General features: G+C 34.3%; 2 protein-coding genes across 7 annotated transcripts in view; both read left to right on the top strand.

Moving 5' to 3' along the window:
• The window catches only part of slc12a7b (solute carrier family 12 member 7b), a 61,020-nt gene extending 52,357 nt beyond the window's left edge, over positions 1-8,663 (top strand). For 2 of the 6 annotated variants that reach the window (XM_039684499.2, XM_039684501.2), the window contains exons 22-26: positions 31-147; positions 680-855; positions 1,891-1,905; positions 3,631-3,764; positions 5,445-8,663. In XM_039684499.2, the coding sequence (XP_039540433.2) occupies positions 31-147; positions 680-855; positions 1,891-1,905; positions 3,631-3,764; positions 5,445-5,536 (534 nt within the window). In that variant the 3' untranslated portion in view covers positions 5,537-8,663. The remainder of the gene's footprint in view (positions 1-30; positions 148-679; positions 856-1,890; positions 1,906-3,630; positions 3,765-5,444) is intronic. The other 4 variants (XM_039684502.2, XM_089125585.1, XM_039684500.2 and 1 more) reach the window with 3 other exon arrangements.
• Positions 8,664-12,131: 3,468 nt separating this feature from the next.
• Positions 12,132-22,669, top strand: part of gfod1 (glucose-fructose oxidoreductase domain containing 1) — a 40,417-nt gene continuing 29,879 nt past the window's right edge. The window contains exon 1 of the mRNA XM_039684540.2: positions 12,132-12,954. Within this exon, the coding sequence (XP_039540474.2) occupies positions 12,702-12,954 (253 nt within the window). The 5' untranslated portion in view covers positions 12,132-12,701. The remainder of the gene's footprint in view (positions 12,955-22,669) is intronic.

Genomic DNA, 22,669 nt, shown 5'->3' with positions numbered 1-22,669 from the left:
TTCTGCTGCTCTCGGGGAAACGCGCGTCAGATTCAGAGCATCACGGACGAATCGCGTAGCTCTATTCGGAGGAAGAACCACAGCGGAGCTCACGGCTCAGGCCTCAATAACCAGATCAGCCAACTAGATGAGGAGAAACAGGAGGAGGTAGAGAACGCAAGACCACCGTCCCGGATCAAACACATACAAGTGCAGAGCCAGAAGACGTGTGTGCTTAGCATTAGCTTTAGCATTGGCTCTGTAGCTGTAACGTGTGTGCTCCTCCCTTCAGAAACCTCTTCCCATCATGCATGTGTCCGTGACTTCATGCACGAGCATCTGTGATCGTCAATGACCCCTCTTTCCTTTCATTCCCTCGTGTTTCTCTGTATTTAGCGGAAACTGTTCATAAATATATAAAGAATGAATAAAAAAAGGGTTCATGTCGCATGTTAGCAGTCTGCATATCTCAGACTAATATAGTTGCATGTATGTAACAGAGAAATTTATAATAGTTTATTATTGTAAACTTTTGTTTTGTTCAATTTAATGCATCTAAAAAAAAACACATTTTTGTGTTGTGGGATTTTTTTTTTTTTTTTTTCATAATTTGCTGTTCAGAGACAAAAAAAAAAAAGTGATTTAAAAAATATGTAGTGAATATCCATATATTTAACGTGTGATTGTGATGACGCCACAGGCTCAGCTGATCCACGACAGGAACACAGCGTCTCACGCGGCGCTAAACGACAAGGCCGACGCGGCGCCGGAGCGAGTCCACATGACCTGGACCAAAGAGAAGTTCTTCACCGAACGCAACCGCAACCGAGAGCAGAACGCAACCATGGCCGTGCGAGACCTCTTCAACATGAAACCGTGAGTCAAACACCGGCTCGAGACTTTAAACACTCAGATGAACGATTGACTGGGATGCATGAGCAAACAAAAGCCTCTGGGTATTTAAAGGACACAGTCTGCATGGTGTGTGTGTGTGTGTGTGTGTGTGACTTCATGATCACAGTGTGTCATCATGTGTCCGTGTCTCTGTCTCTTCATATATTCGTATCTGGAAAATACGAAGATTATTTACTCCAATTGTTTTTATTGGTTTTAAATGACAATACAAAATAACACATCATAAACAGTAGACAGTAAAATATTGTCCATTTATCCCTTACATGATCTCCCTACTCAATCCAATAGCAAAAAATAAATAAATAGAAATAAAATTAAATTTATAAAAAGATATTATAATAATTCAAAATTAAATTAAAATAATATGAATTGAAAAATATTACATATGTGTAATAAAAATTACATTCTCCCTATAAAGATCCTTCTAATAAGTGAAAATTATGTACCAACGCCAGTTACAGGTGCACAGGGTGGAAGACAGATTATTGATGTTTTTATTTTATTTTTATATAATAGTGATAATTATATTCCTCTCTCCAATGGTTACTAATGAATCTCACACATCTGTAGATCATGATTCACAAACATTTATTTATGATATGAGATTTATGATAATTTAATGCCCATTAAGATTTTTTTTTTTTTTGCATTGTGATGTTTTTAATAACCTTTAGATGCTATTTTTAATAAAGTGCTCTTATATATTTGTATCATCATTCTTAATATTACATTTATTTCTTTATCATTACTTTTTTTTTATTCGTCATGAATTTTCCTATTTTTTATTATCTTTATTTTATTTTTTATTTCCTATTATTATTTTTTTTTTTTATAAATATTGCAGAACATCTTTTTTGTGATTTGAGGATCATGATCTCCAAAAGTACAAGATTACAGTAGAGGAAGACATGTAATGTGAAGAGTGTGTCCGTGCTGAAGTGTGTGTGAAGCGTCTAAGCCTGTCTCTGTTGTTCTGTCCCGTTTTCCTCTTTCTAGCGAATGGGAGAGTCTGTAAGTCACATTTCTCTGTTCTGTAGCCGTGTCCGTGTCCATGTTTGAGCTGTCCCATCTGAAACCCTGCAGAACGCTGCTTTATTCCAGCATATATGTGTGTGTGTGTGTGTGTGTGTGTGTGTGCGCGCTTCATTTACATCCCAGCATTCCCTCTGTCGTGAGATGTGCAGGAGCTCATGTGTGCAGCATGATGGATCTCAACAAGAAAACTTGTGCTTCATCTTCACCGGCTGGGCCTCAGATACTCTTATTTACATTCAACATTTATTTATAATAATAATGCAAGAATAATTATTGTATTTTATACACGGGAAAGCTTTTATTTATTTATTTATTTAGTGTTTATTGTGGTATATTTACTACAGTTAATAGAGTGGCATAATTTTTAATATTTTTATATACAGGGACAAATATTTATTTATTGTATATTCATTGTGGCATTTGCTGCAGTTAATAGAGTGGCATCTTTATTATTCTTTCCCCTATTTATATTTTTATTAGGGCTGTCAAACGATTAATCGCGATTATCGCATCCAAAATAAAAGTTTGTATACATAAACTTTTATATAACATAATATTTGTGGGTGCACTGTGTATAATTATTTAATATATATAATATTTTGTATATATATATATATATATATATATATATACACACAAAATAATATAAAATAATATAAATACAAATATATATATTTATATATATACAAAATAATATAAAATAATATATATAAAAATATATATATTTATATATATATACAAAATAATATAAAATAATATATAAATACATATATATATATATATATATATATATATATATATACAAAATAATATAAAATAATATATATAAAAATATATATATTTTTATATATACAAAATAATATAAAATAATATATAAAAAAAAATATATTTTTATATATATATACAAACTAATATAACATAATATATATATATAAAAATATATATATTTATATACAAAATAATATAAAATTATATATATAAAATTATATATATATATATATATATATATATATATATATATATATATATATATATATATATATATATATATACAGTATATATATAATTATACACAGTGCTCCCACATATATTATGTAAACACAAACTTTTATTTTGGATGAAATTAATCGCGATTAATCATTTGACAGCCCTAATTTTTATATACAGTAAAATGTATTTAAAGCGGTTCATACGGGCACAAGGTGGCGCTGAGGAGCACAAGTTTTTCAACTGTATTTGTGATTTCATAATTCATGCTTTATTAAAGGCATGTGCATATGCTGTGCATGTCAAATATAGATATTGTGCACACTAACCTTAAACGGCCTTTATTATATCACTAATATATCATATAAATAATGCTTGAATTACAGTGCATATGTATTTATCATGATGCCAAGCTTACACACATTGCACAGCTGTTTGAAACTATGATCTCTGTCATACAGTTTAGCGTCATTATATACAAATATGTTAACATTGACCAATCAGGATCAAATATGGCTCTATGATAATAGAGAAGATTGCATTTGACTCCTGATGTCACTGTAGTCTATGAATATAATGTGCTTTGCAAAACTAAATGTAGAGTGAACATGAATACGTGTTCGCATTTTTTGGATGTTGGCATGAGTTTTTGAGTTCTGTATTAATATGACTGAGTCGCACGTGTGTGTTTGTGTCCCTCGTCACATGACTCAGGAACCAGTCGAACGTGCGCTGCATGCACACAGCGGTCAAACTGAATGAAGTGGTGGTCAACAAGTCTCAGGGGGCACATCTGGTGCTCCTCAACATGCCGGGCCCACCGAAGAACCGGGGCGGCGACGAAAACTGTATCCTCACACAAACCACACCTCAAAACTCACATTTACTGAATCAGATCAAAAATGCAATCTTTGTTAAAGGTGTAGTGCACCCAAAAATACATATTCTGTCATCATTTACTTTACTCACAAGTTAAATATGTTCTTTTGTGTTCAACAGAACAAAGAAAACAAACACTGAGTAAAATAATAATGATGTAATTCAATTAAATGGAAAACTAAACAAACATTTTTAATTTTTTAAGCTCTAAAATTACACTGTAAAAAATATTGTTGGTTTAACTTAAAAACCCTGGTTGCCTTAAAATTTTAAGTTGATTAAACTGGAAAAAGGAGATTGATTTAATCATCAGAAACTTAAAATAATAAGTTATCTGAACTAAATAAATTATTTAAGTTGATTTGACAAAAGAAAAATGTTGTGATAGCAAATCTTGAAAATATTTTTTTTTACAGTTTACTAACTGGAAATAAGTACTAAAACTGAATTAAAAATACATTTAAAAGAATAAAAATTACAAAAGCTAAAAATTTAACAAAGAATTTTTTTGATATTTCCATTTATTAATATTATTTCCATTTTTTTTATTTTTTCAGTTATTTGTTATATTTACCGTGTATATAAGATTTAAAGTTTTAATCAACTAAATGCAGTGATATTTTTAATGCAGTTTATAGAAATAGTTCTATTATAGTTCTTTAAATTCTAATGGCCTAAAACAAATGAACTGTTACTGTATCTGGAGAAAGGGTTCTTCAATTTTTATTGTTTTATTGTAGCTCATATTGATTATTATTATCAATAAATAAGTATTTATTGAACATTACAGTTTTATAAAAACAATAGGGCTGTCAAACGATTAATCGCGATTAATCACATCCAAAATAAAAGTTTGTGTTTACATAATATATGTGTGCGTAGTGTGTATAATTATTTTGTATATATAAATACACACACGCATGTATATATTTAAGAAAAATGCGTTCTTAATGTATCAAATATTTATATTTATACATAATATTATACATTCTGTCGCATCCAAAATAAAAGTTTGTGTTTACATATTATATGTGGGTGCATTTTATTTTATATATATATATATATACACACACACATGCTTGTATATATTTAAGAAATATTTTCATGTATATACTGTATATAAATTTATATATCATTTATATTATATATAAATATAAATATTTTATATATGAATAATTTTTTTCTTACATATACATGCATGTGTGTGTATTTATATATATACAAAATAATTATACACACTACGCACACATATATTACGTAAACACAAACTTTTATTTTGGATGCGATTAATTTGACAGCCCTAGTACAAATATATATAAAGTATATACATGCAAATATTTCTTAAATATATACATGCATGTGTGTGTATTTATATATACAAAATAATTATACACACTACACACACATATATTATGTAAACACAAACTTTAATTTTGGATGTGATTAATCGGGATTAATCGTTGCCGAGCCCTAAAAAACAATAATCCTCTAGTAAGATTATAGTCATTAATCTTCATGTCACCGGTTTACTGTGGTAAAATCACGGTAATGCACGACCTTGAGAAGATTAATGCTTTATTTAAATCAATAACACTAAAAAAAATTATACACAAACGTCTTCCCACTTGTCCTTGACCGATGCGTCTCAGACATGGAGTTTATGGAGGTTATGATGGAGGGTCTCAACCGGGTCCTGTTGGTGCGCGGCGGGGGTCGAGAGGTCATCACCATATATTCATAAAGTGGATTTCCACCGGCAGGAATTCTGTTTATTATTTTTTCCCAGAGCAAAGCGGGGCGTCGTGAAAACCCAGGGGTTTTCCAGCAGCATCACGTCCAGCTGCGCCGTTTACGAGGAGACGGGACATTTCTGATCTCCTGAAGAACAGACTCAACGTGAAGCACATACGAAAGCGGAGACACTTTAATTTATGCTCATTGACTGTTTCCTCGTCTTCTTTTATTTGTTCGTGCTATGCTAGTTTTATGTCCGTGTTGTGCATCGTTCGCCTGTTATTCCAGATGTCGAAGGCTTTTCCCAGGAGCGTTTGGTAATGCCTGTTTAATATCGATTCATTCATCAAGTCCATCTGCATCTGCTTTATTCGTTTGCGGACGTTCAGATTGTCGCTTGATACCCAAAATAACATCGATGTTCAGAGCTGATCCACATCCATGATGGCTTTCTGATATCGAGGGGATGAGTGTGTCAGATGACGTTACCGACTTCATGATATGAAATGTGCAATAACTTTTTTTTATTTTTATCAAGGCATCACTGACCAAGGGTTCTGTATTATAAATGTTGAAATGTTTGAAGGAGAACAGCCATGACGTTTATTATTGAGTACTGAGGTTTCGTTTCGGCAGTTTAATCGGGATGATTTCGGCTGTATTTGCACTTTTTAGTTTGTATGATAATAGCAAAAGACAACCAGACAACCAGCACTGCAACATCTTTATCTCTCAGCAATAAACATGTTTTCTCATATAAGCTGGAACTAAATTTGAAGCGTCTGTCTTGACGTTCGTGAACCAAACCCGTTCAGTTAGCCTCAGCCATAGCAATCTACTGTATTCTCTTGTGATGTCTGTCTGAATGAGCTGGACATAGAGATAATGGCTCGACCAATGGAGTGGCATTGGGGGTGGGGCTATCTGTTTTTGACCAATAGCAGACGTGAGGAGTATTTTACTTCAACTTTACAAGGTTGTAGGAACTATTGTGTTTAGACTCGGACAGATCACAGAGCAGTTCTACCAAGATTTACAACATTTTATTTGTCCTGTTCTTTTTGTTCTTCTACACTGTGTTCTTACCAGGCGCCTCATTGGTCCACAATCACTGCATATTAAACAGCACATGTGTCCTGATTGGCTGTGATTTTGTTGAACTTGGTTTGGACACGGTGTCACATGATGTACTGTAACACACTTCTGTTCGAAAGTTTGGGGTTAATACTTAATAATACAAATCGAAAGTGACCGTAAAAGCATTTTTTAACATTTTCTAATTTATTTTATTTCGAATAAATGCTGTTTTAAACTGATGATAATCATATTAGAGTGATTTCTGAAGGATCATGACAGAAGACTGGAGCAATGATGCTGGAATAAATGACATGTTAAAATAAATACTCATAGAAAATGGCTGTTTTAAATGGCTCGTAACAATATTTCACTATTTTTACAGTATTTTTTAACCCTCTGGGGTTGTTCGGCCCAAATGGACCCTGAAGAATTTAAATACATTTTTTTTTTTAAATCACAGCTTCCTCGGAATGGTCCGAAATTTGGTGACTTTGTTGGTATTTGGTATTTGAACACCCAAAAAAATTGGAGACAGGATGTGAATAGTCTAATTGGTTGTAAAAAAATAGTCACACTTTGGGTGTTCGGGTCCAAATGGACCTGCATGGAAAATGAATGGGAAATTGGCAAAAATGTGAAAATAGTGAGTTTTTTTGTGCGTACAATCTACAAATCATCCACGATCTTGAAAAAAAGCACACAGTGAAGGGGTGAATCTATAAAACATCAAGAGTGCAAAACAGACGCATCCAGACACACTTTTATACACAAACACACCAAACAATTCAGATGTTTTGCATTTTTACAAGGCTCAGTTTGACCACCAGATGGCATCCATTTCATTTCAAAAATTGCTTTTATGAGGCCTAGGCTTGACTCTAAAATGTACGGAAGCCCTGAACCGCAACCTAAAAAAAAAAAAAAGTCAGTAAAAAAAAAAAAAACATCTGTAAAAAAAAAAAAAAAATCTGTAAAAAAAAACAAAAAAAAAAAAACTAGCATTTCGAGATTAAAGTCGAAATGTTTCGAGATTAAAGTCGAAACATTGTGCATTCATAACAGTGCGCGTCCACTGGCGCGTTTTTTTTTACTGATTTTTTTTTTTTTTTTACTGATTTTTTTTTTTTTTTAGGTTGCGGTTCAGGGCTTCCGTAAAAATGAAATACAGCTTTAAAAATATATTTTTTTAAAAATATATTTTTCTATTATGTTTAATGGGGGGAAATTTTGTCATAATTATTGCATTAATACTAATTATATATTTTTTTCTTTTTTGAAATTTTCTCAAAAAACCAAAAAAGAAAAAATAATATAAAATAAAATGAGTAACCTAAAAAAAAAATCATGATTTTTTTTTTTTTTTAAATATGAATCCCGCCCTTTGGGTCCATTTGGTGTGACTCTGAAACGAACAACCCCAGAGGGTTAAGAAGTAAATGCAGCTTTATTGAGCAGAAGAGACAAAAATATTACAAATCTTAGCGACCCCAAACTTTGGAGCGCCAGTGTAGATTGTGTGTCCTCTCGATATGTTTTTGTGTGCCAAAAATATCTGCTAAGAAACATCAGGAGTGTTTATATCCGCTTCTCTGACGTCAGTACTGTCCTCTTCTACAGCGTTGTGTTCTGGAGGAGGCAGATGATGTGGTTAGATCCCGTATCTGAGGATGTAGTTCTGCTCCGCTGTGTAGAATTTTTTAGGACGGGGATATTGTGTAAAATTGCTTTTTGAATTGTGTTTATTTTATGTGGTCATTTCTTTTCCTCATTCAACATGCCATAGTTTTCCATCCGAGTTGTTTGTAAACTGGAAATTGTGAGTCTTTTTCCCCTCTAAAGGACCTGGAGTTACTGAACTGATTCACATAAATGTACGGTGACATATTTTCTTTTCTGTCCTGTCAGACACCAAAGATACACTAAGGGTTTCATGTCACAAATAACCTCACTGAGAGATGTAGATCAAAATAAAACAACAGCTGAAGAGCAGAGGATGATGATGATGATGATCACTGGTTGTAACGCCCTCTAAAATAAAGCTGGGAGTTTCTCATGTAGTTTGTTTAATCATAAACAGACCCACTCGGAAACTGTGGATTTACATAAAATTTTAAAGTTGTTGTAAAATTTTATATATTCCAAAACTCTGAGATCACTCGTGAAATTACAGCTGTTTTACATTTAATACATTTTTCCATTACAAATGATATTATCATTCCGCTTTGAGTCAAAAACCCTAACTATATTTTATGTTTGTTATATACAAACATTTTATATATCATTCTATTTGTTTTTAGAAATATAAAATATAATTTATATAATTTTTAATATACTGTAGTTTACATCACAACATTGTTTAAAACTTGTTTACATTTGCTTTATGAAATGTCAGATTATCAGTGTGTTCTCAGACTTTAGAGTAGTCTACTTTCAGCCGAAAACACATTTTACAACATACAGTTTTTATACATGTTTAAATCCATGTTATTCTCCAGAATCAGCAGTGAACGTGTGTGAAAGGCTTCTTCTCCATGTGTTCTCAGTGTGTGTGTGTGTGTGTGTGTGTGATGGTTTCAATGCAGTTTGATGCAGTTACAACTCTTAAAATATACAGTTTTCAAATATGTATATAATATACTGTATGAGAATATATGAAACACGTGGTTTGCATGTTTCCAACACCAGGTGGCGCTTTAACGCATTGCCTGATAAACTGATATGAGAGTGGCTTCAGTGTTGTCACTCAGTTATTCTCGATTCAAACGCATTGATTGACCTTTGCTGGTCCGAGGTCAAGAGCATCAGCCCAATCAATATTTGCTCTTCGGATTATTTGGTTTCGGGACACATGAATAAATGATGTGAAACACGCTCTTCACTCACAAACCAATCTTATTCTCAGAGAATCGTTTAATTCTAACAGGATTCATTCCAAATTATTAATTTTTGGTTACACTTTATTTTAAGGTGTCCTTGTTATAGTGTCATTTATACATTTAAGTGAGTAATAATAATTAACTATAGGGTTATGGTTATGATTCGGGTGTGGTTTAGTTGTATCAAGCACAATTGTGACCCTGGACCACAAAGCCACAAAAAAACACCTTTATAATGTCCACCTTATAATGTCCACCTTAATAATGTCCATCTTATAATGTCCACCTTATAATGTCCACCTTAATAATGTCCACCTAAATAATGTCCACCTTAATGTCCACCATAATAATGTCCACCTTATAATGTCCACCTTAATAATGTCCACCTAAATAATGTCCACCTTAATAATGTCCACCTTATAATGTCCACCTTAATAATGTCCACCTAAATAATGTCCACCTTAATGTCCACCTTAATAATGTCCACCTTAATAATGTCCACCTAAATAATGTCCACCTTAATAATGTCCACCTTAATAATGTCCACCTTAATAATGTCCACCTTATAATGTCCACCTTAATAATGTCCACCTAAATAATGTCCACCTAAATAATGTCCACCTTAATGTCCACCTTAATAATGTCCACCTTATAATGTCCACCTTAATAATGTCCACCTAAATAATGTCCACCTTAATGTCCACCTTAATAATGTCCACCTTAATAATGTCCACCTAAATAATGTCCACCTTAATAATGTCCACCTTAATAATGTCCACCTTAATAATGTCCACCTTATAATGTCCACCTTAATAATGTCCACCTAAATAATGTCCACCTAAATAATGTCCACCTTAATGTCCACCTTAATAATGTCCACCTTAATAATGTCCACCTTAATAATGTCCACCTAAATAATGTCCACCTTAATAATGTCCACCTTATAATGTCCACCTTAATAATGTCCACCTTATAATGTCCACCTTAATAATGTCCACCTTATAATGTCCACCTTAATAATGTCCACCTTATAATGTCCACCTTAATAATGTCCACCTTAATAATGTCCACCTTAATAATGTCCACCTTATAATGTCCACCTTAATAATGTCCACCTTAATAATATCCACCTTAATATTCTGAGTTATCAGTATAGAAACACACTGTAATCTGTGAGAGGAATATGATCACTGGTTTACAGAATGACACACAGCAACTCTTCATGGTTAATATATGATGCTGATAACACTTTACAGTAAGGTTCATTAGAATTAGATAACATTAGATGATGTATTTACTAACATTGAGCAATACATTTATTACAGTGTTTATTCATCTTTGGTAAAAATACAACTGTTTGTTCGTGTAAGTTCATCCATTATATATTGTTAACAAATTTTTATAATGTATTAGTAAATGTTGAAATTAATATTAACTACGATTAATAAAGATGTTTATTCCCTTAACTAAGGTAGAACCTTATTGTAAAGTATTACCAACATAATAAATGAACCGAGGAGAGTTGGCGTGTTATTCTGCAGATTGCAGTGTGTGTTCACATGTACGTCACATGATCCAGCGCACACAGTCGGGTCAGAGACACGAGCGTCTGATTAAATCATCATCAGAAGAGCACACACAAGCATCATCTAAACGCTTTCCTCACTTTTTACTCGCATTTTTATTCTTTCAAGTAATCTTCAGTGAGAATATCATGTTAGAACTCAAATCTCTTCTGATGAGGTGATCAAAAAGGTCGTAGGTCAAAGTATGTCGATCATCATCCTCCATTCTGCCATTATGAACATGCAGAAACAATGCCGTTATTGACTCACTGATACTGTACTTTCCATCTGAATATTGACTCATGCTCACACAGATGAACACATCATGATGATGATGGGCAGGTCTGGACTTCCTTTGGAAACAGTGATGCACTGATGATTGCAGTGGTGCAATGTTTAGAGCTTATGATATTTTAACCCTTCTCGCTCCTGGGTCTCCCCTTATTATCTTCTATTAAATGATTTTTAAACTAACAGTGATTCATATGTGGTTATTGTGTTTCCGTTCACTGCAGTCACTGTCTCCCGCTGTGATCAAACGAGCTGGATGCATATTCACACAGCTAGGCTCTGCTTATGAATATTAAGCATTTAAAGGGACAGTTCACCTAAAATCATTTTCTCACCCTCATGTTGTCATAATAATGCTCTATAATATTATTAAATATCTTCTTTTCTGCTCAGCAGATTCTTTTCTGTTCTGCTGAACAGAAAAGAAGATATTTTGAAGAATGTTGGTAATAAAAATCTGGTTCCCAATAGGCTATTCTTCCAAAATATCTTCTTTTGTGTTTAACAGAAGAAAGAAACTCATAAAGGTTAGGAAAAACATGAGGGTGCCTTAATGATGACAAAATTTTCATTTTTGGGTGAACTAACCCTTTAAGCGAGCCGACGTTGCTTGGTAACCCTCTCAGCGTCCTATTACGCAACGTAATTAATATTCATAAACCACGCCTTCCGCGCCGTAGGATTCGCCAGCTAACCCAGCGCCCACCTGCGTGACAGCCAGTCAGAACGTCCTCTTTATCTAACGTCACGCTGCGTAGTTAATATTCACGCGCCACGCCTTCGCCATAGTAGGATCGGCGTAGTCTCTCCGGCGGTGGAGGGGTTAACGGGGAGTTAACGCGCCCGCCTGCAGTGGAGCAGATGATCGCAATATTGATAGCGAGCGGTGCGGAGACGCGACAACGCTTCTCGGAGACACATTTTTTACTAATATTATTTGGATTTCATTTGCATCGCTATGAGATCGTGACGCCACCTCGGCAGTGATGCGTTCGCGTCTTTTTGGATGATACAGAGTGAACGCGACGCGTCGCGCAGATAAGCGGATATAAATCCATTTGTGAATATAATATTATATCATCTTCATCGCATATTCATACTACGGAGCGTTTACAAATGCGCAGACGCGGGTCTCGGTGTGCAGGAGGAGGAGGATGATGATGAAGATGAATCCACCATCTCACCTTTTTCATTTGAATGAATAGTTATTGATTATTCTAGTTTGCAGTAGATTGAATACAGGGAGGAGGAACCCGAAGGCGCAATGCTCATAGTTGATGGATGCACTCTGCTCGGGCTCGAACCTGCACCCGCCGGGTCTCCCGCCTCAGGTGTGTGAGCATCACTCCCTCAGCCCGCCGTCATGTTGCCCGGGGTGGGTGTGTTCGGCACCGGTCTGACGACCCGGGTCATCATCCCTCTGCTGAAGAACGAGGGCTTCTCGGTGAAGGCGCTGTGGGGTCGCACGCAGGAGGAGGCGGAGGAGCTCGCGCGCGACATGGACGTGCCCTTCTACACTAACCGGATCGATGACGTGCTTCTGCATCCGGATGTGGACCTGGTGTGCATTAACCTTCCGCCACCGCTCACGAGACAGATCGCCGTCAAGACACTAGGTGAGGGTCATGACATCAAAGATGATGGAAGCTGGTTTTGTGTTAAAAAAAAAAAAAATCTTGCAATTCTTAGAAAAAGAAAATGTATGCATTAATTTAATTTCATTCTGAGAAACATGTCAAAGTTTGGACAAACATGTCAAAATTCCGAGAAACGTCAAAATTTGGACAAACATGTCAAAGTTCTGAGAAACGTCAAGATTTGGACAATGTCAAAATTCCGAGAAACGTCAAAATTCCGAGAAAAAAAAACATGTCACAATACCGAAAAAACGTGTCATGATTTGGATAAACGTGAAAATTCCGAAAGAACATGTCAATATTCCGAGAAACATGTCAAAATTGTAAAATGTACACTTAGAATTCCGTGAAACGTGTCAGAATTCCGAGAAACATACATGTCAAGATTGCGAAATGTAAACACAGAATTCCGAGAAATGTAAAAGATTTTGGAGAAACATGTTAAAACGGCGAGTTCTGTCAGGATCACTTCCGTCAAATACGATTGGCAACTGCATACATTTACTGTAGGATCAACGATATGGTTCTGTTCTGGGCAAGAACTCCAGCCAAACGTGAAAAATTACGAGATGTAAACTCAGAAATATCAAAATTGCGGTAAACACTGTGAGATGTAACCCCAGAATTCATAGAAATGTCAAAATTGCAAGATATAAATTCTCAATTGTGTGAAAGAAGTTTGAATTGTGAGAGAAAAGTTGCAGTAATCCTTTAATTCTGTGTTGGGAACAAGCCTTTATATTTCATAGATGTTTGACTGTAATCTTCATGTGGAGGAATTGCTCAATGCTCCTCTGACGGTTCTCATGAAGAAGAGCGCGTGTCAGATCATGTTTCTGTCAGCTTAGGTGTGGCTTTAATATACGACTCCTTCAGAAAACAGAGATTGGACTTGCATCATCATCCATTACATCAGAGTTGTGTTTTCTGGTCAGTCCATTGAGAAACAGTGTGTGTGCAGGCCGTTTCCACATCCAAAAGTTTTATTCACACAAAGCCTGAACCAACGCTCCAATGACAAAGTCTGAAGCTGCGCACGACACATTCAGTATAAAAAGAGCTTTAGGAAGCGTGTTTTCATGGGTTCATCATCATTTAATGGACTCTTTTGCAATTGGATCTCTTTACACTCTATAAATGCTGGGTTGTTTCAACCCAAATTTGGATCAAATATGGACAAACCCAAATGTTGGGTTAAAAATGTAATTTAAAAATTTTCCAACATTTGGGTTTGTCCATATTTGACCCAAATTTGGGTTGAAACAACCCAGCATTTTTTAGAGTGTATCTCTGACATTGCTGAAACTCTTTTCTGTATTTTTATTCAGAGAAATTTGCTACTATTTCATTTCACTGCGGTCTAGATCCTATAAATGCTGGGTTGTTTTAACCCAAATTTGGGTAAAATATAGACAAACCCAGATGTTGGGTTAAAAATGTAATAGAAACATTTAACCCAATGGCTGAGTTTGTTCATATTTGACCCAAAGATGGGTTAAATCAACCCAGCATTTATAGGATCTAGACCGCAGTGAAATGAAATAGTAGCAAATTTCTCTGAATAAAAATACAGAAAAGAGTTTCGGCAATGATAGACTCTAAACAATGCTGGGTTGTTTCAACCCAAATTTGGGTAAAATATGGACAAACCCAGATGTTGGGTTAAAAATGTAATAGAAACATTTAACCCAATGGCTGAGTTTGTTCATATTTGACCCAAAGATGGGTTAAATCAACCCAGCATTTATAGGATCTAGACCGCAGTGAAATGAAATAGTAGCAAATTTCTCTGAATTTCTCTGCAATGTCAGAGATACACTCTAAACAATGCTGGGTTGTTTCAACCCAAATTTGGGTCAAATATGGACAAACCCAAATGTTGGAAAATTTTTAAATTACATTTTTAACCCAACATTTGGGTTTGTCCATATTTGACCCAAATTTGGGTTGAAACAACCCAGCATATGAACTCAAACATGATCTGAGCCTCTTCACATTCAGTTCATATCTCTATACACTCACTGGATGATGACGAGTGACTCCGTTGAGTCCAAACACACTTTAGGAGAAGCATCTGAGACTGATTTGAGGATCTGAGCGTTAATATCGTCCTCTGAGGAAGTGCTTCATGTGTTCATGACTGAGACCGAGATCTTAGAGGTCAACGCGAGTGCTTTCGTATCTTCAGAGCATCTCAGACGTGTGTGTGTGTGTGTAGCTTCTAAAGTAGTAGAGACGTTTGCAGGTGTCCAGTAACAGTCCGAAATAACCTGAGGAATTATTCATCTGTGAGGACCACGACCCCAAAATAACCTTAACAGTGTTTATCCGCACTCATTCTCTCCATGGTGAAATCCCTATCTTTAGATCTACACAGCATTAAATCACTATTATAATTAGATTATAGTGACCCAGAGTGTTATATTTACAGGAAGGGAAAACGCAGATATTTCCCCTCATTTTCACCAAAACCCCATTTTTATCACAGAAAATGATTATTTCTAAAAAAAAAAGTGGAGATTTTTGATAACTCTGGGTATGTGTTGGCGTGTCAACAGGGTTTTAGGTTCTCAAACGTCACATTATACGCCAGAACATGCTGTAGGCCCAGTTATGATGGCGCTTGACGGCGGATAATGACGTTTTATTATTGAAAACGGAGGGGGGAATATTCATTTCTCTAGATGTGTGTACGTGTGGCCTGAGAGAAATATTGCTGCTGTTTCCTCTTACCAATAGCAGTGTTGCCATTCTTGTCAGGTCACGTGACCTCGCCTGTTCCTCAAGTCAGGTTAGTCACGTTCACATCATGGAAACTTTACACTAGCTGTGATTTACCATGATAAGAACTCATAACGTGACGATTGTTTATCTGTAGAGTCCATTACGATCATAAATTCCCGAACATGTTTACCATGTGCTGTCGTAAACGCGGTGTTTCGGGCCTGTTGAGTTGTAGGATTAGTCAGCACTAGTTTAACCTGGTCTAGTTGTGAAATGTGTCAATAACGGAGGTAAAGAGAGCAGTGTGTGTGTTCAGCTCTGAGTAAACATGTACTTTAGGACAAATATTTGAGTTGTGCTTGTGTCAGTGTGTTTCTGCTAATCCATTTAAGAAGATGATTGATTTTTCTCCTTTTTATCTCATTAAGATAATGTTAAAGCAAGGACGGGGGATCTGCTGGCACACACACACACACACACACACACATTAGCTGTGTTTGTGAACGAGGCAACATTATCCAGTATCTCTGATGGGATAATCGACATCTTTCTCGTCTCTTCCGTCTCTTGATGATGAGAAGTTTTAACACAAGCTGCAGTTATTTCTGATTTTGAAAGTCTAACCTCAGTCAGTCACTTCCTCTTTTGAAGGTGTGTGTGGTGAAGTGAGATTGGACATTAAGTGGCAGAAACGCTTGTAAAGTCACTCAACAGCTTGGATGAAGTGTGTGTGATGCTCGTGGTCTCATACAGCGCTCCTGCCAGAGTGCAGGGGATTCTGGGAAGTTTTTCTGACGGCAGTCAGTTTTTTCTCCTACTCGGGAGAGGGAGAATCTGAGTGTGATTGCAATTTAAAATGCAATAAAAAAGTACTTTTATATTTATAGTAAATTTATTAATATTATTATTAATATATTATAATATGAATATTATTAATATTAATATAATTTATTAATATTTCTTATTTTGTAAAAAAAATATATATATTTAAAAAAATCGTATTTTTATTTTGATAAAATAATATTAATAATATTTTGGTACAATTTAATACAAAATTCCATTATATATAATTTTGACTTATAATAATAATAATCAAGTTGATACATGATCACAACATGTGCAATAATAATAATTATTAGTATTATTTTCGCTAAATATGACATATTTACAATAATGCTTTTATACTATATAATATAATATATATAATTACAATAATGTTTGCTATAAATTTTTAAGAAAAGCTGTTTTGTACGTCATCGAGCTGAAGGTTCTTCATGTGTTTTTTGCACTGGATTCAGATTTGTAATTTATGAAAAATTGTATTATTATTATCCATGTTGGCATTATATCAGAACTTGTGCACACACACACACACACACACACCATGAGTGACAGTGACCTCAGTTCGTCCTCCATTTTGGCTGTTGAATAGTGTGGCAGTGCTGTGCTCAATCAGGTCCTCTTCTCCTCTGCTGGCGGATTATGAAAGCGTGATTTCTCCAGCATCTGTCCCTCCCGTGGGTTTCTGCGTCTCTGTCCTGATGATCACATGACTCCCTTCAGGCTTTAGAACGGGTTATTATTTATAATCTGACATGCATTGCAGTTTGTTTAATATGTTTGACATCTTTCAGAAATGCATGTTTGCACAAAAATACTTTTGAGCTCATTGTGAATGTGACAGACACACAGCAGCACTCAGACATGACGAGTGTAGTGAGTGAGTGTGTTGTGTTTGAGGAAACTGATTGAGCCGATCTACGTGAGACCAGTGTGTGCTTCTGTTGTGATTTGTCCCGTTGATATGAGTGTGTGTGTGTCGGCGGTGTCCTTCCATTGTGATTTGTCCCGCTGATGTGAGTGTGTGTGTCGGATGTCAGACTGGCTTCGGTCCACCGGCTCAAACACTCTTGCTCATCTGTGTGAACTGCAGGGACGGTCTAAGAAAAGACGAGTCTGTGACGAGTGTGTTTCAGTGTGGGACTAATTACACTGTTTCACAAGGGATGACACAGCAGTGTGTGTGTGCAGGGCCCTGTTACACCCCCATTAAAATTAATTTAATTGTTCATTTTTATTATAAGAATTTATTTTAAATTAATTAATTTATTATTAATTATTTAATTATTAATTTCATTTCATTTTAATTATAAAATTATTAAATTATTTTAAAAAAATTCCCCAAAAATAAATTTTTTACTTTACATTTTTTCTGATTCCATTTTTTCCGTGTTAATACAGTACATTTAAATTTTAGCAATCAAAAGCATGTTTTATTAATTATAAACTTGCACAGTTTAAGAACAATTTTTAAAAAGTTTTACAATAAGTAATTTTTAGGGCACTATCAAATTAATTTATTTTTCCCAAATTCCATTTTTTCCCATTTGAAATGCTCTTAATTCGTTCTCAAAAAAGCATGTCTAATCAAATTAATTCATGAAGCAATTTAATAATAAGTACAATACAATACTTATATTATAGTATATACTATATAAGTTTTTTTTAAATGAAAAGTTTTTCTAAATGAATGCTTTAATACTAATGTATTATCAAAAATGGTTGTACTCAAATGAAACCGTGTGAATATTTCTGAAGATAAACGTGTGATATTCCTGTACTGCATATTTGTGTCATAATTTCTTCAAGTTGAAGCGAAGGTTTGTGTGGCGTGTTGTCGAGCTGTGATATATCTGAGCGCTGAGGCGCAGGCCTGGACCGTCCGAGGGCCCGGAGCCTCCCGTTCCCATGATCCCGCTGAATACCACTCTTGTTTCGGGAGTCCCCCGGCCCGCCACCTTAAGCCTCCTGCTCCGCTATACACATGCTAATGTGTGCTGCGCTCTGAGTCCTGTGAAATTCTCTTTGTTGGCTGAAATGAACTCTTTCAGTCTGCTTTCTCTGAGCATTCCTGAGACTGTCGCTTCATACACTGTTTATCCGTCTCGTATAAGCATGACTTAACTTCACAGCGGTGCACTGGAGCATGTGCTGCTCATATCCACTGTCTGCTCAATGCCTTTCAGCCCGGGACACTCGCTACAGGCAAGGGGACACCGCTTAGATTGTGCAGATATTTCACTGCCTGCATTTAGAAGATGTTTTAGAAGTGTTTGGTTGTTAGTAGAAATGTGTCATAGCAAATACTGGAGGATAAATGATGTATTTCTGGTGTATGATCAACATCTGCAGAATAACTGACTCTGAAAACACTATCATGTAATCTTTTATTTAGTTTCATTTAAAATTAAATTCTATGTTATTCATGATTTACATACTGGCTGTGTCTTTGTTTAAGTGATGTCATACTGAAATAATAATTATAATAAAAAATTCTTTAAGTAAAGTAAACATTCACTGAAATAAATTAAAATAAAAGATTAAAAAAAATCTAATTATTTTATTTCAGGCAAGGCAAAAAAAATTTTAATTAAAAAAAAAATTAATTATTTTATTTCAGCCAAGGCAAAAAAAAAAAATTATAATTAAAAATAAAAAAAATCGAATTATTTTATTTCAGCCAAGGCAAAAAAAAAAAGTAAAATTAAAAATAAAAAAAAATCTAATTATTTTATTTCAGCCAAATGCAAAAAAAAAAAAAAAAAAAAAATTTTTATTAAAAAAAAAAAAATCTAATTATTTTATTTCAGCCAAGGCAAAAAAAAAAAAAAATCATCGTTTGTTTAAAAAAAATGACTGAAATTTAGTTCAGTAGTTAAAATATAACAATTTATAAAAACAGGGGTGTATTTAAATAAAAAACCTAATAAAAATGCAAAAAAACTCAACAAAATTACTAAAACTTTAACTAAATTAAATTGAAAACTGTTTTTCATAATAAATTTGTATTTACCGGTAATCAATAAATCCAGAAAAAAACAGAATTTTTGAAAAAAAAAAAATAATTTCATTGGGCTCTATTATAAAAATTTTAAATTATTAAACTGTTAAATACGCATTCAGTCATCCTTTTTGGTTATTAAGTGTTATTTAAACCATTAAAACAGAATCCAGAGAAATGGAAAACTTGAAATAATAATATAATAAAAATAAAAAACAAATAAAATGGCAAAAACACTCAACAAAATTACTAAAACTAAAAGGAAAACAGAAAATATACAAATTCAATTCAAACTAACGATAAAAACTGTAATAGTGTCTCAGTGATTGTAAAAACACACACATATTTGGTGAAAGCGTTAGTTTTGAATGTCACTGAAAGCAGCAGGTTAAGCCACGTGCGATCTCACTTCCTGTGGTTAGTGACTACATCCTGTCCTCGGAGCTGGAGAAGGGTCTGTGTGTGTATGTGTGTGTGTGGGTGGACTCGTACCTTTCAGAGGTTCTGCTGTCCTGGTAACGTGGCGTGATGTCACAGGAAGTGCTCAGGGGTAGCGCTACTAATGTAAGAGCAGACTCAGAATGCTGTCATTGTCTTAATAAGGCAAGAAGGTCAAACCACAACGTCTGATGATAACATCCTTCCTTTCCACAGCAGCGCCTTTTATGGACTCATGCAAAAATGGGAACATAATAGTTTTGCATTCAAAATCTAAAATTAGTTGTTTTGCATTTGAATAAATGCAGATATTTAAAGTTTTCAAATATATAAGCAATTTGTTAAGAGTTGAGTAAAGAACAGATGGCTTATATGATTTGTCATATTCATAGATTGTGTGTTTTTCTCTTTAATCTTCCAGGCTTTAGATTCGAGTTACTGTGAGGCTTTTGATTTCACTGATAGTGTTCATCATATATGCTCTTTCTTGCGCTATAATATCATAACACTACTGTTTCTGCACTATATGTAAATGAAGTCATGTGACTACAACACAGAACATTGCTTTAAATACTTTTTTTTTAAAATATGAATTGAATACTAGCTTGATGCTCCCTAATATTAAACTAATATTTGATTCTGAAAACAGACAAACATTTTAATTATGTGCTACTTTGGCTACTTTTAGGTTTTATTCAGCATATTCTCACTCTCACGTTGCATTTCTATTCCATTTTAGTGTAAAAGTGTGTATGTTTGTTAGTGCACAATATACTTAACGCATACAGCAAAACTAGTATGAGTAGCATACAAGTCGAAATAAAGTGTCTAAACCTTCCAGACTTGTGTTAAATATACTGTCTGGGTTTGCACCAAATATAGTACTGTTGATTTAACCAGAAGCACAGTTTCAGTGTGTGTGTGTGTGCAGTAATGAAGGCTTGACTCCTCCAGACGGATTCAGTGTCTCAGCATAGAGAACAAAACAGAAATTGACCTGTCAATCAGATGACATCATACTCAGGCCGCTCACAGTGACCTTTGACCTCCCCATGCTCTGATAAAGTGTCATTTCAGCTGGTCTATGCAAACATTTGGGTTTGCATGTGTGATAGTCAAATGCTCTTGTGACAGATAAACTCTATCTATGATACTGTAATTCTATCTGTAGTCTTTGAAGAACCAGCAGAACTAGAAACACGTCGGCAATGAGAGAGAAATTCAACGTATTCTGGGAATGTTCAACTAATTCTGTTAGTTCGCCCAAAAATGAAAATGAAAATACCTGTTTAATTCTAAAGTATTTTGAAGGCTGTTTTTCGTGCATTGAAGCTTTCAAGGAAAAGTCCATTAGTCTCGTGCATATTCCGGTTCATATGCATATGGTGGTTTATATGAGGAACAGAATTAAATATTTAGGTTGTTATTCACTAAAATCTCTCCTGTGCATGTTCATAAGAGTGAATCATTTAGTGAATCAATGAATCGTTCTTGTGAGTCAGATCTTCTCCTGGTTAATTGGGTTCACAAAACCAGTGTGAATGTTCATATAAAAAGAAAATGCTGATTGTTTTAACTGTAAACATGCCCGATCACACACAGATGCACATTAAATGAGACAGAGATGGCCTGTATCTCGCATCTCACACACTACTGTTCGTTTGACTGGCTTTTGGATTTAGAGTCGCGCATGTCTCTTTAAATTTGTGAGTGGTTTTGTGGGTGGTTGCCATGGCACTGTTAGGTGGTTGCTAGGGTGTTCTGTGTGTTCAGGCTGTTTAGTATAAATGATGTTTGTGACTTTTTTGTTGTGCAGACCTTCTGGGAGTGTGAAGTCTCTAAAATGTTTGTCATGGTGATGTTTCAGTAACTAACGCCTGTTATCAGTGAATATATGATCCAGATAACACAGATGTGCTAACACTGCTATTACAGATGTTAGAGCGAGACACTGGGATGCTGGAGCTGTCATTATTGTTGTTGCCTGATTCGTTTTGATGAAAGAGAGATGATTATTTTGCATGTGGTGACGTATCTCAGCAGATAATCCAGATATTCATAACTCTTCATCATCATATCAGGAACTGTGAGATTACAGTCACTGATCCAGTCATGTGACCATATTTACACTCCTATATTTATATAATAATATATTTAGTTAATAAATAAATTGTTTATTTGTATATTTATTTATTTGTATATATATATATATGTATATTAGGGCTGTGCAAAGATTAATTGCGATTAATCGCATCCAAAATAAAAGTTTATGTTTACATAATATATGTGTGTGCTGTGTATAATTATTTTGTATATATAAATACACACACATGCATGTATATATTTGTGTTATTCATATATAAAATATTTATATATAATATAGATTATGTGTGTATATATATATATATATATATATACTATATACTATATATATATATATATATATATATAAATTAATGTATACATGCATGTGCGCACACACACATATATTATGTTAAACACTTTTACAACTTTTATTTTGGATGCGATTAATCGCAATTAATCTTTGCACAGCCCTAATATATATATATATATATATATATATATATATATACACAAAATACATTTATTGTATTACATTTTATTTATTCAAATTAATTATATTATAATTTATGTATTTAATACTTGTATATTTATTTTACATTCATTTTA

Source organism: Pimephales promelas, chromosome 22, assembly GCF_988280905.1.
Source record: "Pimephales promelas chromosome 22, fPimPro1.hap1.1, whole genome shotgun sequence".
Taxonomy (NCBI): domain Eukaryota; kingdom Metazoa; phylum Chordata; class Actinopteri; order Cypriniformes; family Leuciscidae; genus Pimephales; species Pimephales promelas.
The sequence above is the reverse complement of the archived record's forward strand: the minus strand, read 5'-3'. Positions and strand labels throughout refer to the sequence as shown.